This window comes from Piliocolobus tephrosceles, chromosome 8, assembly GCF_002776525.5.
Source record: "Piliocolobus tephrosceles isolate RC106 chromosome 8, ASM277652v3, whole genome shotgun sequence".
Taxonomy (NCBI): Eukaryota; Metazoa; Chordata; class Mammalia; order Primates; family Cercopithecidae; genus Piliocolobus; species Piliocolobus tephrosceles.
The window spans coordinates 145120728-145135561 of record NC_045441.1 but is presented as its reverse complement, the minus strand read 5'-3'; the positions used below and the strand labels follow the sequence as shown (position 1 = coordinate 145135561).

The window sequence follows — 14834 nt, the reverse complement described above, 5'->3', positions numbered from 1 at the left end:
ATATCGTTGTGTCTCAGGGAATGGGGAGGCCCTAGGAGAAGGAGAGAGATGAGGGAACAGCCAATCGGGCAGCAGTCAACACACACAACATTTACTGATTAAGTTTGGCATCTTATATGGGCACAGTTTGCAGTGCCCCCGAACAATGAACATAGTAACATCAAAGATCACTGATCACAGATCATAACACATGTAATAATAATGAAAAAGTTTGAAATATTGCAAAAATTACCAAAATATGACACGGAGAAATGAAGTGAGCATCTGGTGTTGGGAAAATGGCACTGATAGACGTGTTCACCACAGGATTGCCACAAACCTTCACGCAGTATCTGCAAAGCACAGTAAAGCAACATGCAATCGGCTTTAACTAGGTGTACCTGTAGTAGATAACTTTTTTTTTTTTTTTTTGAGACACTCTCGCTCTGTTGCCCAGGCTGGAGTGCAGTGGCGCAATCTTGGCTCACTGCAACCTCCGCCTGCTGGGTTCAAGCGATTCTCCTGCCTCAGCCTCCTGAGTGGCTGGGACTACAGGCGCGTGCCACCATGCCCAGCTAATTTTTAAAAATTTTTTTAAAATTTTTGGTAGAGATGGGGTTTCACCATGCTGGCCAGGCTGGTCTCGAACTCCTGACCTCATAATCTTCCCGCCTTGGCCTCCCAAAGTGCTGGGATTACAGGTGTGAGCCACCACACCTGGCCAGTAGATAACTTTTAAAAATGTTGTTTTTTTAAAAGACTGTGAGGTATTTAATTGGAATAAAACTATGTTGTGTAAAATGAGTATGATTCTTGACACACTGACCTTTATCTTTTATAACACAAATGATTTGAAATGGTCATGTCTTTCTTTCACCATGCCTAAATAAAGCAATAGATTAACAACCATGGTTCTCTAGCCTACTAAAGAATAATAATTATGTAATTTACATAATACTAATTATTTTTATACCTCACATATCTGAAAGTAACTTACTTGGAAACCGTAAAGAAGAGAAAATGCTGTGAGCAGGCAAAGAGAGGCCAAAGACCATGTACTTTAGGTTATGAATTGGACCTGGAAGTTACAGCTTTGATCCAGGTCTGTTTATTTAGATACAATTTTTAAAAGTTGTGTATACCTTTACCTATAAGCTGTTGGGGGGCGGGAGAGATTGTTGCTGGACACATGCTCATTTCTAGTAAAACCAGGAGCCGATACACCTGGTAGAAAGAAGATGAAAGGGAAAACCAGCAAGCGAGCCTGGAGTCTGAGGAAGGATGGTAGTTTGGTGTGGGAGCTGATAGCACTGTAACTAGTAGCCTCTGGTGCTGTAACTTAATAAAAGCAAAAATTCATTAAATGCTTGTTTTATGGCAGGCATTGTGCCAGTTGTTGTACGTGCATCATTTAATACTTACCAATGTCTGTAGACCTGTCATTAGTCGTATTTTATAGATGAAGAACCTGCGATTTAGCAAAGTTGTCACATAGACGTGCAGCAGGATGTGAACCCAGGTCTGCCTGGAACTCAATTGTGTGCATGCAGCCATCATTCCATATGCTCTTCCAGTAATTAGCACAATAAAACAATTGACTCTAATTATACTCTTTTTGAATAAAGAAAACAGAATGTTTGGCTTTTTTTTAAAGACTGGAAAGTATAAAATTATTTAAATTTTTAAAAATTTTAAATAGTTCAAATTGCAGTTTTTCCACTAAAAGATATTAAGATATTGTTTATAAAACATTTTACTTTCTACAAAGATAAATGTACATTGTAAATTTGTTAAATCTATGTAGATTTTTGAATAATAAACTGAGTTGATTTTATTATATTACCTTGTCTACTAAAGGAAGTGATGTTGAATTTATGTAGATTTTTGAATAAGAAACTGTGAGTTGATTTTATTATATTACCTTGTCTACTAAAGGAAGTGAATCTCCCCAGCTGACCCATGTTAAGTGCTAAATTAATGTGTTTGTTTATACTCCATGCTATTCCAAAAGCATTGGGACAGTTACAAACCTTTATGTTTATTCATAACTGCAGTAGTTAGGGACAGCTCTGCTCCCTGTGCTCACTGCCAGCTCAGAGGTAGTCTCTGCATGCGAATCTGCAGCATGAGCAGCTCTGAGAGCAGAGGTGTTGTGTTTGTTCATCACTGGATCTCCAGTGCTTTTAGCACTGCTTGGAAATAAAGGTGTTGAAAAAGCATTAGTTGGCTACTTTCAAAAACATTGAATTATAACTGCAAACAGTCCATTAAATTTATCCTTGACATAAATTTTATCTTTGACTCTTGATTTTATAAACTTTTGTAATGATTATCACCATCATTTTGAAACTCAGTTTTAAATTTTATTTTTTTATGATCTGACGTGTTGGGCAAATACCCTCCCAATGACATACCTAACAGGGCTCTGTCTTTTACTAAATCTGTTCTTATTATTTTACTTGCCATTTTGTGCCAACGAGGAAAAGGTCACTTGAGATTGCCAGTCTCTGACTTTTTCTTTCCCACTTGGAATTGTTTACCAAAATTTCTGTGATACAGTGATTTTTTAAAATCCCAGGAATTAAGAGTCAGCTTTGCCACTTGCAGGCTCTACAGCTGTGGCAAGTTGCACAGCCTGCTCCTCTTCTGTCATATTGGGGCAGTAATGCTACCTGCCTCGTGGGATTGCTGTAGCGAGCAAATGAGTTTGGATAATATCTGTAAATCACTTAGAATAGTGCTTGGCACATAAGGGCTCAATAAATGCTAATTATTATTTTTAGGGTTTTTATGAGGCTTAAATTAAATGGGATTATGCATGTAAAATGTTCTGTAGAGTATCTGGCATTTATTAAGGGCTCAATAAATGCTAGTGGCTCTAATTTAAATATTCCGGTGCCTATATGTCTAAAGAGGCTGTGCCTTTGGATCTCTGCACGCGTCATATTTTTAGTGAATTTATTTTACGGCATGGAAGAAAACATTAGTTTCTATACTGACTTTTCCCAATAGGTACAAATTACAATGTTAAAAAAATTTAAATAAATACATACTATAATTATTTTATGATTTCTAAGTTTAGATCATTTGTTACTTTTTGTTTATTTTTACTATTTAAAAGTATAGATCTTGATTAATATCACAATTTCAGTATCTAACCTGTTTTTCTTCTTTTCTTGTTACCCTTTTTATAGGTTTGTGGAATCTTGCTTCCCTTTTTTCCAATCTTTGTTTATTTGTATTGATGCCCTTTGCCTTTTTCTTTCTGGAATCAGAAGGCTTTGCTGGCCTGAAAAAGGTAAGTGAATCTAGTATTGGAATTAAATTGGTTAAGTGAGGAATTAAATATCATTCACATTGAACTAGAAAAAGCAGACTTATATTACTTAAATGGACTGTAGAAAATTAAATGAATAATAATATTAACAACACGTTGTTAACAGTAACAGTGATTCTACATAATGAATTATTGTGCATGTCCGTGAGAGAGACGTCTTTTAGACCTGGGAGTACTTTTACAGTATGCATACATTTAGTGTAATGGATAAACCTGACATAATAGCTTTTATTCTTTCCTTAGGGTATCTTACTTAGGTGACAGTAAAGTGTTATTTCCATGGGCTCCCCTTTCTGTTGTCTAGCTGTTATTCCATACGTTAACAGTCTGCAGCTGAAAACTGACAGCTGATTTCACGTTCAGTAAATGTACAAGGATCAGAGGGAACGACTCTGGCAGTCAAACCTGACATTAAGAAAACTGGCTTTATATACTGGAATTTAAAAAATCGTGATGTATTCTTAAGACTGGCAATTAAAATTTAGTCAAGGTCTGGGTGCAGTGGCTCACACCTATAATCCCACCACTTTGGGAGGCTGAGGCAGGAGGGTCGCTTGAGGCCAGTACTTCGAGACCAGTTTGGGCAACATAGTGCGACCTTTTTTGTACTAAAAATAGGAAAATTAACTGGGTGTGGTGATGGGTACCTGTGGTCCCAGCTCCGTGGGAGGCTAAGGTGGGAGGATTGCTTGGGCCTGCAGGTTGAAGCTGTGCTATGAGCTGTGATCACATCACTGCACTCCAACCTGTCTCAGAAACAAACAGAAACCAAGAATGAACAACAGGAAGAAATGAGGTCATCGTAGACTCTTGAGAAGGCAATTTCTGTAGAATTTTGGAACCGTAACTTTTGATGGATATTCATTCATTCAACAGAGAATGAATTTTATCGAGAATTCAGAGTTTTATTAACCAGTTCCTTAAGTAGCAGTTATTATGCTATTTATAGGAACTTGCTGGGGACACAGATGAAAAGATGGGGCTCCTGCCTTCAAGAGTCGGACGGTGGGAGAAATGACAGATGCAAACGAATAAGATGCAGTTTGAAGCCCTTTTATATAATGAAGTCCTATGGGAGACCCTGAAAGGAACGGATAGCTTGATTTTCCTGGGGAATTGAGCAGGCTTCACAGGGGAAGTCAACCTGGACTTGGGCTGGTATTTGAAGGATGAGCAGGAGTTTGCTAGAGTGTGGCATTCCAGGCTTGAGCAAAGGCCCAGAGCTCTGACAAAATGGAGGGAATGGCCGGTACTTAGATGCTGGAGAATGGTGAGAGATGAGGGTGCACAAGCCGCTTGCCAGGGTTGAATTCTGGAGGCCTGGAGTCCTCTGTCTGGTCATTTGAGTTTTATGTTGTAGGCAACAGAGAAGCCAGAATAGGATTTTTGAAAATAATTTTTTTCACCTACCATTTGAGTATATTTAGAGATAAATATGCATTTTAGACTTTGTGCAGGTCACAAAGGAAAGGAGTACAAAGGAGTACGTGCCCCACACAGTGCAGAACACTGTCATGTAGACCACGGTGCCGAATCAGTCCTGCACCTGACTCTGTGACACTGCCTGCCGACGTTTGCTTTCAATAAGCGAAGGTCTTCCCTCTTCCGGACACCACCTCTTGTGTAATAATAGTACCACATACAAAAAGGCAAATGACAAAGCTCGGTGTGTGTAATAGTACCACATCCAAAAGGCAAATGACAAAGCTCGGTGTGAACTCTGTTTTCATATTTGGCATTATAAGCAGTATCTATCTACCTAATTTATACTTTTATAAAAATCTGGTTGAATAGATTGTTATTTACGACAACAGGGTATAATATGGACAAACTTTTTGCCTCCAAGTTATTTTCTTCCCTTCTTGTGAATTAACCAACTAGGAAAGGGACTTGGCTAAATCTGTTTGAAGAATTAGCAACGATCCCCAGAATTAAAAAAGAAAAAATGACAAAAAATCCCAGTGACATGTCACTTTTCTCCTGTTCCCCCTTATAGACTTAAGGTTAAAGGGAGAATCAGTGAGGAGGGATCCTAGAAGGTAATTAGAGATATTTCACACCTACGATTGTACAGCACTTATTTCCTCTATTTAAAAAAAAAATTTAGTCTTTTTATACATGATTAATACTCTTTTCTTAGCACATCCTTGACCGTGTTAGTTGCCTAAAAATCACCTTGAGGGTCACCAGCTGTGTTTCATGACCTCAAATGGGACTGAAATATTGAATGACTGTAGGATACAGGCAACTGTGAATCCAATTAATTCCCGAACACAGCAGAAGACTTAAAAAGAGAGCAGTGAGGTGGAGCACTGGATGACTGCCATTTGTCCGACTTGGGAAGTTGTAATAGGTGCTGCAGAAAACCAAATTAAAGAATTTGGTGATTAATGCCATTAAAGGAAGGAGGGAGATGGGATTGTCGCTTGAAGGTAGGGGAGGAAGAATCATTTTAAAGTTGGAAAGTCTGACTGTATTGAGGAAGAGAGACCAGCGGAAGATGGTGAAGCTACAACCCTGAGAAAATTTGGCATCAGTCAGACTGCCTGGGCAGGTGACTTCATCTAAACCTCAGGGTTGCTTTCTGTAAAAATGGATGTAATAATTATATTTACTTTATTGTATTATTTTGGTGATTAAATGAGATGTGATTATTTATGTAATGCACATAGCCCAGGACTTCACTTAGTAAATGTTAGCTATTATTAAATTACCTTTATCTTCGAGGTAGTCTTTAAATGCATTTGACTAATAAGTATTCTGTAAAATATCACTAATCACTAATAAGTATTCTAGAATACTTATTATCACTAAGTATTCTATAAAATATGGGCCTCAGAAAGCAAGCAACTGAATATAGTACAGTCATCTTTTATTACTCACAGTTTATTATCTCAGGTAGTTTTAAAATATGTTTCCCGTTTTGAAATGGCATGTACTGAAGTAGAATAACAGCTTGAGCATTACAGCTTGAGCATTACTTTGAAACAAAGTTGTTTGAAGATAAGATGTGTTCTAGATCCTAGTAGAAACGTTTAGAAACTTTTAAAATTAAGCTAATCAAGGCATGTCATTTTAAAATATTCAGATTTTTCAGTTTTAAAATCAGTCACATGAAAGTTGGAAAGGTTATTAATATTGTGTCGTTAAGTCTAAATGTGTTAAGTATACATTTGAGCCCGTTCATGTTGTTTATTTCTGTAGTCTAGAATCATTTGTTAATTACCTGTGTAAGTTCTAAATAACATTTTTTAAGATATATGGTTCTTTACACAGTACTTACTAGAATTAATTTTGCTGCTTTATTGAAATTAATACGGTTGATCACAGTCATTCAAATGTTTAACGTATTTGGCTAATAAGTATGTATATTTATGTATATTCCTTTAAAACTGCTTGCTCATTGATTACATTTGACGCATGTAGTTTCTGAAGTGATCCTGAAGAGAGGCTAGAAACCTTTGTAATTGGTAGATTCAGCACACTAATTTGAGCAATGACAAACTTGTAATATAGTTAAGTAAAATTTCCTTTTTTTTTTTTTTCCTGTGGCCACCCTCCTGGTGCTGTTTTACTGTGTCTAAGTCTGGTGTATCCCTAAATGGCATATGGCCCCACTCTACTCCCATGGATTCCCCTGGGCAATCGATGTTCAAACAGCTTCTTGCATATTGTGCCGAGATGCGGAAATTGGCCACTGGCCATGGGCGGATGCAGAGCTTGAATTGAAAATCAAATTAAGCAGAATTCTCTGCTCAGTTTTTAATTAAACCACTATGTTAATTCAAACAGGACATATTAGGCCTGGGGGGTTGACTATGTCCTTTTAAGGGCCTTAAATAGCTTTGCTTCTCTCTTCTTACGGTGGCGGCGGTGTGTGTTTCTATTTTATTAGGACCATCTCCTTGCTATTCCCTTACTTTATAATTCTCAAGTGTAAAAGGGTAGAAATGGTTTTGATAAAGTAAAACTTTTTTTAGTAAGCAGCTAACTTTTATCTTGGAATTTAGACTTATTGTTAGCAGTTAAATGTTTACCAAATGTAGATTGTTTTGCTGTCACCTATGTGTATTGTATTGAGCTTTAGGTATGTTCATAGGTATTTGGAAGTGACTCTGTTTACATCTTAATTTTTCAACTCTGATAAAAAGGTTCCGTTTGGTGATTTTTGTTTTGTTTTGTAGTAAACCTACTTTTTTTTGCAGTATGTGGATCTTAGGGCTCAGGGAACATCTTAGGGCAGACATTACTGCTGTACTTATCATACCTCAGATTGACTGTATGATTTGTCTCCCTCCTCCACTCCAGAAAAGACCTCCAGGTTGTCTGGATTAATATCAGAGACATTTTCTGATTTTGTAATGAACTCTTGGAGGTATAACCTCTGGCCAGTGTTTATGTGGTAGTTAGGAATATATTTGTTTCACATTATATCTTAGCATCTTATTTTGAATTAAAATGCTAGGAGGAAAAAAAATTCGATGACTTAATGAAAGTGGGAGAAAATATCTCTATATGATTGTTATGTAAATTTTAGGACAGATTAATTCATAAACCCAAGATTTTTCTGGGAGTAAATTTCTATCGTACTTCACTTTAATGCCTATCTTTGATTTGAAGTCATAGCATAAAATGTAACGTAAGCAACATCCTGACCAATTATCCAAACCATCCAGACATCCCCGAATGGCCAGAGCATAGCACACGGTCTGTAGGATTAAGAGGTTAACTCCTGTAACTTCAAACAAAGTGCTTGATAATAAAAGCAAAAAGTACAAAATTTTAGGTAACTTCCTTTCTTAATTAATTGGACTGACCAGGTGGAAGCGAAGAGTTCTGTGCTGGTGCTTGGAATGTCTATAAAGCTGAGCAACATGACAGCACAATAGAGGAGGAACAAAGATTTTTTTAATATGTTTCTATCCTGTGTCACAGTTTGAAATTGTCCTGGTTTATGTCCCTTTTGGCAAACTTACATAAAAGTGACCTTGTACTGTATTTTATGACCAGATGACTTTTTCCCCCCAGTGGCTAATTTGTATCAGGCTCCATCCTAAAGAGACACAGAGTGCGTAGGAAGTCCAGGCTCTGTCTCCACGAGCTTTCATTGCATTCTTTCATTATTTTTGCTCGTTTTTTGCCACTGATGATCCATAAATTGTTGGAAATGAGTGATTAAGGAAGTGCTGCTTAGTGTTAGTGGCACATGCGCATATTTGGCCTGGTTCTGGTGGGTGAGAGGAAATCACAGACAAAAGGGAAGCCCCTGCTGGGAACCCTGCAAGGAAATTTAACTTGGGTCATGTTTTGATCTTAGTGTTTATTACAGAAAATGAAGCCATATCTCACTAACTATTGTTATGTGTTAATTTGATTTTCCCAACACCTTCAAGAAAAGAAATCATAGAGCATTGTATTAATAGAAATCCTCTACCATCCCCCAATTGAGAGCACTAGATTTTACCTTAGAAATGGTTATGGATCAGAATGATTACTTTGAAAATACTTTCTTCTGATAATGCTGTGATACTTAAGCTTCCTGTTGGAATTGTTCTACTGTAAAGGTGTGGTTACAACCATGTAAAGTGAGCATTTGAAACATCAAATCTGGGCATATGGGAACTCAGAAAGAAATAGGAAAGTGTTATTTTGAGGAAAGGAGTAAATACATTTATTTCATTTAAAAATCGTTTGCGTTTATAAAAATTTTGAATTGAAAATCATTTAGTTCAGGAAATGACATTAATTTTGTCACTGTTCTTAATACAGTTGGATCTAGCAGGGCACTAAGTTACGGCTTTAATTATAGTATCTGTTATTGTTAAGTAACAGGTTTTTTAAAGACATCACTCAGTTTCCGTATACATTGTGATGGTGTACTTTGAATTGAACCCTTACATTGTACGTTCATGTTTGCCTTTCATTATCACAAAAATGATAAATTTCTGTATTTAAAGGCTAGATTATCTCTTTATTTGCATAACAGTGGCAAAAAATATGAACTTTGGAATTCAGAATACCTGGACTTCAATCTTCACTCTTCTTACTGACTGTAACTTAGGGCATATTTCATTGTGTCCACATTTATAAAATGAGTCTAACAGTGTCTGTCTACCGGGGTTGCTGAGGGATTTAGTAGCCTCGCCTAAAAGATTGGTACAGTACCCAAGACACATTTTAAGTAGCAGTTATTATTAGGTGCTTAAATGTACCAACTAGGTTGAAGCTGATGATGAAACATCAGGAAAACTTGTGTAGGATTACTTTTTATATCTAACAGCAAAGTGACATGAGAAATTACATTGGTATTGACATATTCAGCTTTTATTTTTTTTGAAATAGGATCTGTTTTAGAACTGTATAGCTTGTAAAAAATAGGTATTATGTTTAATAGATAACTAAACTTCAAACCCTTTTATATGATGATTAAATTACTAACTAACGTCCCATAATGTTTGATGGTTTAGGCCTCTGTTAAATGAAGAAAAGCTTTGGCAGAGAGGAAATAGAAAGTCACCAAGTACAGATTTTAAAGTAATTATACTTGGAAATTAAACTGGTCGTAATACTTCCAATACTCATGAAACAGTTTTATAGAAATCGTCATTGTTAATTAGAGTATCTTTTCTAAAAGTTTTTGCAGGGAATAGAAAACTACCCACCTTTGGTTGGAATAAACTTTATTTGAAAGTAAAATTAGATGTCGGATTTAGTGCTACTAGAGAGCTTCTTAAGTCATTAGGTTACCACAGACCTGCAGGACAAGAGCTCACCAGAGAGACTAGAGGTTGAATTGTTACAATCTTAGATTTATTTGGCCCTTAAGCTCATATTTATTCATCTATAAAATCATTTATTCAGCGGGTCACAATGTTAATCTTTGATCTATGAAATGTTTGCCAATATATAGCTGAACCTTGGTACATTAATTTACAGTTCATTTATTTGTCATTTAATATAGAAGTTGTGTATTTGTACACATCGAAGGCAGTAAGATTGTTTGATAGTTTGACATTAGGTAATATTTTAGCCTGTGATAAATCTGCTTTTCTTTAAAACTTAAGTCACTAACATGATACGACTTAAATATTTATTGGTTTGCACATTTTCCGTTAAAGAAAGGAAATTCTCATCTAGAAAGACAAGGTTGTATTGTTCTGAAGTGATTGAATTCTAAAGCAACCGAAACATTAAAAAATATATATGTGAATGTATCTTCTTTTAGGGATTAAAAATGAGATCAGCAGGCAAAAACTGAAAAAATGAGGACACACTAACGGTAGACAAAGTTAGGATTCAGTATATTGAAATGATCAGTTTTGTGGAAAACATTTCTTCTATTTGTAGCACAGAGGAAGAAGTTTTAAGTTGTTTTATAATACTAGATTTATTTATCTATTTATTTTTAGAGATGGAGTCTCGCTCTGTCGCCCAGGCTGGAGTGCAGTGGCAAGATCTTGGCTCCCTGCACCTCCCTCTCCCTGGTTCAAGTGATTCTCCTGTCTCAGCCTCCCAAGTAGCTGGGATTACAGGCGCCTGCCACCACACCTGGCTAATTTTTGTATTTTTAGTAGAGACAGGGTTTCACCATTTTGGCCAAGCTGCCCTCGAACTCCTGACCTCAGGTGATCTGCCTGCCTTGGCCACCCAAAGTGCTTGGGATTACAGGCGTGAGCCACCACACCCAGCCAATTTATACCAAGTGATTCTCAGATCTCCTAGAAATTACAGAAGGGTTTCTGCAGTTTCATTCTGTAAAGATACCTCATACTATTTCTTATTTTTTAAAATAAAAATATTATATATTTATGAGTATTTTATATTTTTTTCTTTAAAACAAGATATGTTGAGAGCCTGTGAATGTGGGGTTTGGTGAGTACAGCAGGTATTAATAGAGGTCAGGGGAGCATGCCCATGATTTCAGTGCTTGACTCAGCTGAACCCGACAAGCCATAGGCATGGTTTTGAGCTGTTTTCTATTTTAAAAAATTCCTAGTCACAGATTGCTTAACTAATGCCTATAATGGATAATTGGTTAAATATCATAAATAAAAGGTACACTGATGTTTAAATACGAGGTAATGAAGAGCATACTACTAGTAACAATACACAATACAGATAGTAAAGGTCTGTCCACGTTAATCTTCACTAGATCCTGTATTTGGCTGATCAATTTTTTTTTTTTTTTTTTTTTTTTTTTTTTAAAGAAATGGGGTTTTGCTATGTTGCTCAGGCTGGTCTCCAACTCCTGGCCTCAAGCAGTCCGCCCACCTTGACTTCCCAAAGTACTGGGATTACAGGCTTGAGCTGCTGTACCCGGCCTTATGAAAACTTTTGTATAGCACATCAGGATGGCCCTAAAACCTTAAAATTAATGCCACACAGAGAAAATGGAGTACTAGGCCAGGTGTGGTGGCTAACACCTATAATCCCAGCACTTCGCGGGGGCCAAGGCAGGTGGATCACCTGAGGTCAGTTTGAGACCAGCGTGGGCAACATGGTGAAACACTGTCTCTACTAAATATATAAATTAGCTGGGTGTGGTGGCAGGCATCTGTAATCCCAGCTACTCAGGAGGCTGAGGCAGGAGAATCACTTGAACCTGGGCGGGGGAGGTTGCAGTGAGCCAAGATTGCGCTATTGCGCTCCAGCCTGGGAGAGAGAGTGAGACTCCATCTCTAAAAAAAAAAAGAAAGAAAAGATCCAATTATATCTACTTTGACTTTATTTATTGAAAATAGACAACTTAGACATGGAATGTTACTTACTGAGAAATATTTATCACTTATTGGGAAATAACTCCTTGAAATGTTTTCTTATTTCAGCATGTAGAAATAACATGAAAATTATAAAAAATAAATCAGGGTTTTAGAAGTTCAACAGATTACAGTTTCAAAAATATTGTAAGTTGTCATGCAAAGAGAAATTTTAGTCTGTGTATTTTCTACATCAGGCTTTATTTGAGCCTGATTATATAATGTTTATTGTCACCCCATGAGTTTTTTTTTAACATAGTTGGTTTAAAGGAAGTTAAACAGCACATCCTATTGTTTAAATAGGACCTTGTCAAAAATATAACTATGTAACAAGCAGCCTGTCTTATTAATATTAAGTACCTAGATAAGTTCTCAAGAAAGCCAGAAAAATCTCTGAGTATTTGAAGAGCAACAAACAGGAACAACAAAACCCCAAGAATAAGTGAATAAACCAGGCCATAGTTTCCTCAGCAGGGAAGGGAGGGTGGTCACCAAGTAACGTGGGACCTTTAGTTTGGAAAAAATGAGGTTAGAGGCACACAGGGACCAGGAGTCAGAACTGAGGTCTGGTAAGAAGTGCTCAGGCAAAGGGCGGATTTTAAAGCATGCACACACCTTGCCCATTGACAGAGGACGACTGTCAGCCTTAGCTCTGGGCAGAAGAAAGTCTCCCCTGCGAGCTCATCCGCAGGCGTTGACTTCCCAAGAGTTTGCGGCTCTATGTTAGTATAGATACCTGTATTGTTGGAAAATCCTAAGCCAAGAAAATAGCATTAAAGTTGATTAAAAATGTTACGCATAATTTAATCATTTTAATCAACTATATATTTGGTAAATTTTGATTAGCAGGGGGTATATATAAAGATATAATTAAGGCTGGTTTTAGAAAGTTGATTTATTATAATTTAAGATTCATAATATATACATTTGACTTGGTCCTATTTAACCATGTCACATGCTGTTTAGTTTTCTTTAATTGTGTGAGAAAACTCAGGACTTGTTAACAAATATTGTATAAGCAGGCCCAAACAAAACCTGATTTTGTTTTCTGCTAGCTTTTCTACATATTTACACTTAAACTAAACTCTTTCTTAGTAATTTGATAGTTGGTTTCGCTCTTCAAGTGTTACCATTCCTTCAAAGCTGGGGTGAATAATGTAGTCCATTCTATTTTGGCTACTTTGTCCTTGAGTTTTGCAAAGATGTAATGTTTTCATCTATCTGTAGCTAATTTTGTGAGGTGGTTAAAAAGAGAAAATCTAAGTTATTTTCTCTCTGTATTACTATTCAGTTATTCTAGAACAATTTATACAATAATGTTACCCTTACCTATTATTTCTTAACATTAAATTCTTACCTATAATTAGACGTAGTTTTGAGCTTTTTGACTATAAGCTTGTAGCACTGGGCATCACTGCTAACCTTTTTCTTCTTTTTTCCCTCCCCTCCCTCCCTCCTTCCTTCCTTCCCTCCTGGCGTCCCTCCTTCTCTCCCTCCTTCGTAGCCTCCCTCCTTCCCTCCCTCCCTCCTTCCCTCCCTGCCTCTCATCTATACCTTTCCCTGGACGTTTTCCCATAGATTTGATCCCATCTATTTGCTGTCTTTTAGGAACTTTTCAATGTCACTAGTCTGCTGGTGGTGGTTTTGTCCTCTGGCGTAATTAAATCATTCAGTTAGTATTTTTTGATGGCTTATTGCATGCCACGTACTATTGCTAGTGTTAGGGACATGTAGATTGGTGATTTATTGTATATTTCTCCCATCTTTTATGGTAAAAAGTGTGTGTGTGACCCATCATCTTGAACTCATGACTCCTCTTCTACCTGTTCGCTTTACTGACCTTTTATCTGGAACATGGTAATTCAGTTCTGTATTAACTTTTTTGCATTCTCTGGCCTTGTTTCCACCTCTGGGAAGATTCATTGTCTCTGCTTGAATCTGCTCAGCTTTATTCTAGAGATATGGAGCCCAGGTCCTTCTTCTATCCTTTGCTCTGTAGCAAACAGAGCAAAGCTTTGTAGTTGTTTTAGTGTCTCCCAACCCTAAGGTTCTGTTTAAGGAAGATTTTTTCCAAGGTAGTGTTCAGAAACTCCTTCTTAAGGTTGGAAGATGATTCCTATAAGTTTGTGAGCCACTGCTAAATACATCCGTATGTCAGGATTCTCAGTGTTTACCTCTCCTGTGTCTTACGTGGCTTGCATGAAGCATATTACACTGATGGTTTTGGTTAATTTTCCTGTTTATCTTGCTTTCTGTTGGGTTTTCATTAATATTCTAATTTTTACAATTTTATAGAATGCCAGTTAACCCCAAATCATATTTTAGGTTTTTGTTTGTTTGTTTGTTTTTGTTTTTATGTTTTTTGAGACAGGGTCTTGCCCTGTCTGCCAGGCTGGAGTGCAGTGGTGTGATCTTGGCTCACTGTAGCCTCTGCCTCCTGGGTTCAAGTGATTCTCCCGCGTCAGCCTCCTGAGTAGCTGGGATTACAGGCGCACACCACTGCACCTGGTCCCAAATCATATTTTGTATCATTCCAAAGTACCTGTCAACATTTGTACTTGGATTATTGTTTTACTATAATTAGTGTGTACTTATATTTTATGTCCTTCTTACTTTAACAGTTCATCTTGTGTACATATATTTTTCTGGTGTCAGGAAAAATTGTCCAAGACTTGGAAATGGGCAAAAGAGATGCAGGTGTCTGTTAGTGGAGTCCTGGGCATTGTGTGGCAGATCCTGGGGATTACTGGGTCCTAGAGGGG

At 37.1% G+C, this 14834-nt stretch overlaps 1 protein-coding gene across 5 annotated transcripts in view; it reads left to right on the top strand.

Moving 5' to 3' along the window:
* LMBR1 (limb development membrane protein 1) overlaps window positions 1–14834 on the top strand; it is a 212157-nt gene that overhangs the window by 85564 nt on the left and 111759 nt on the right. For all 5 annotated transcript variants that reach the window (XM_023225374.2, XM_023225370.2, XM_023225375.2 and 2 more), the window contains one exon: window positions 3174–3277. In XM_023225374.2, coding sequence (XP_023081142.1) covers window positions 3174–3277 — 104 coding nt within the window. The remainder of the gene's footprint in view (window positions 1–3173; window positions 3278–14834) is intronic.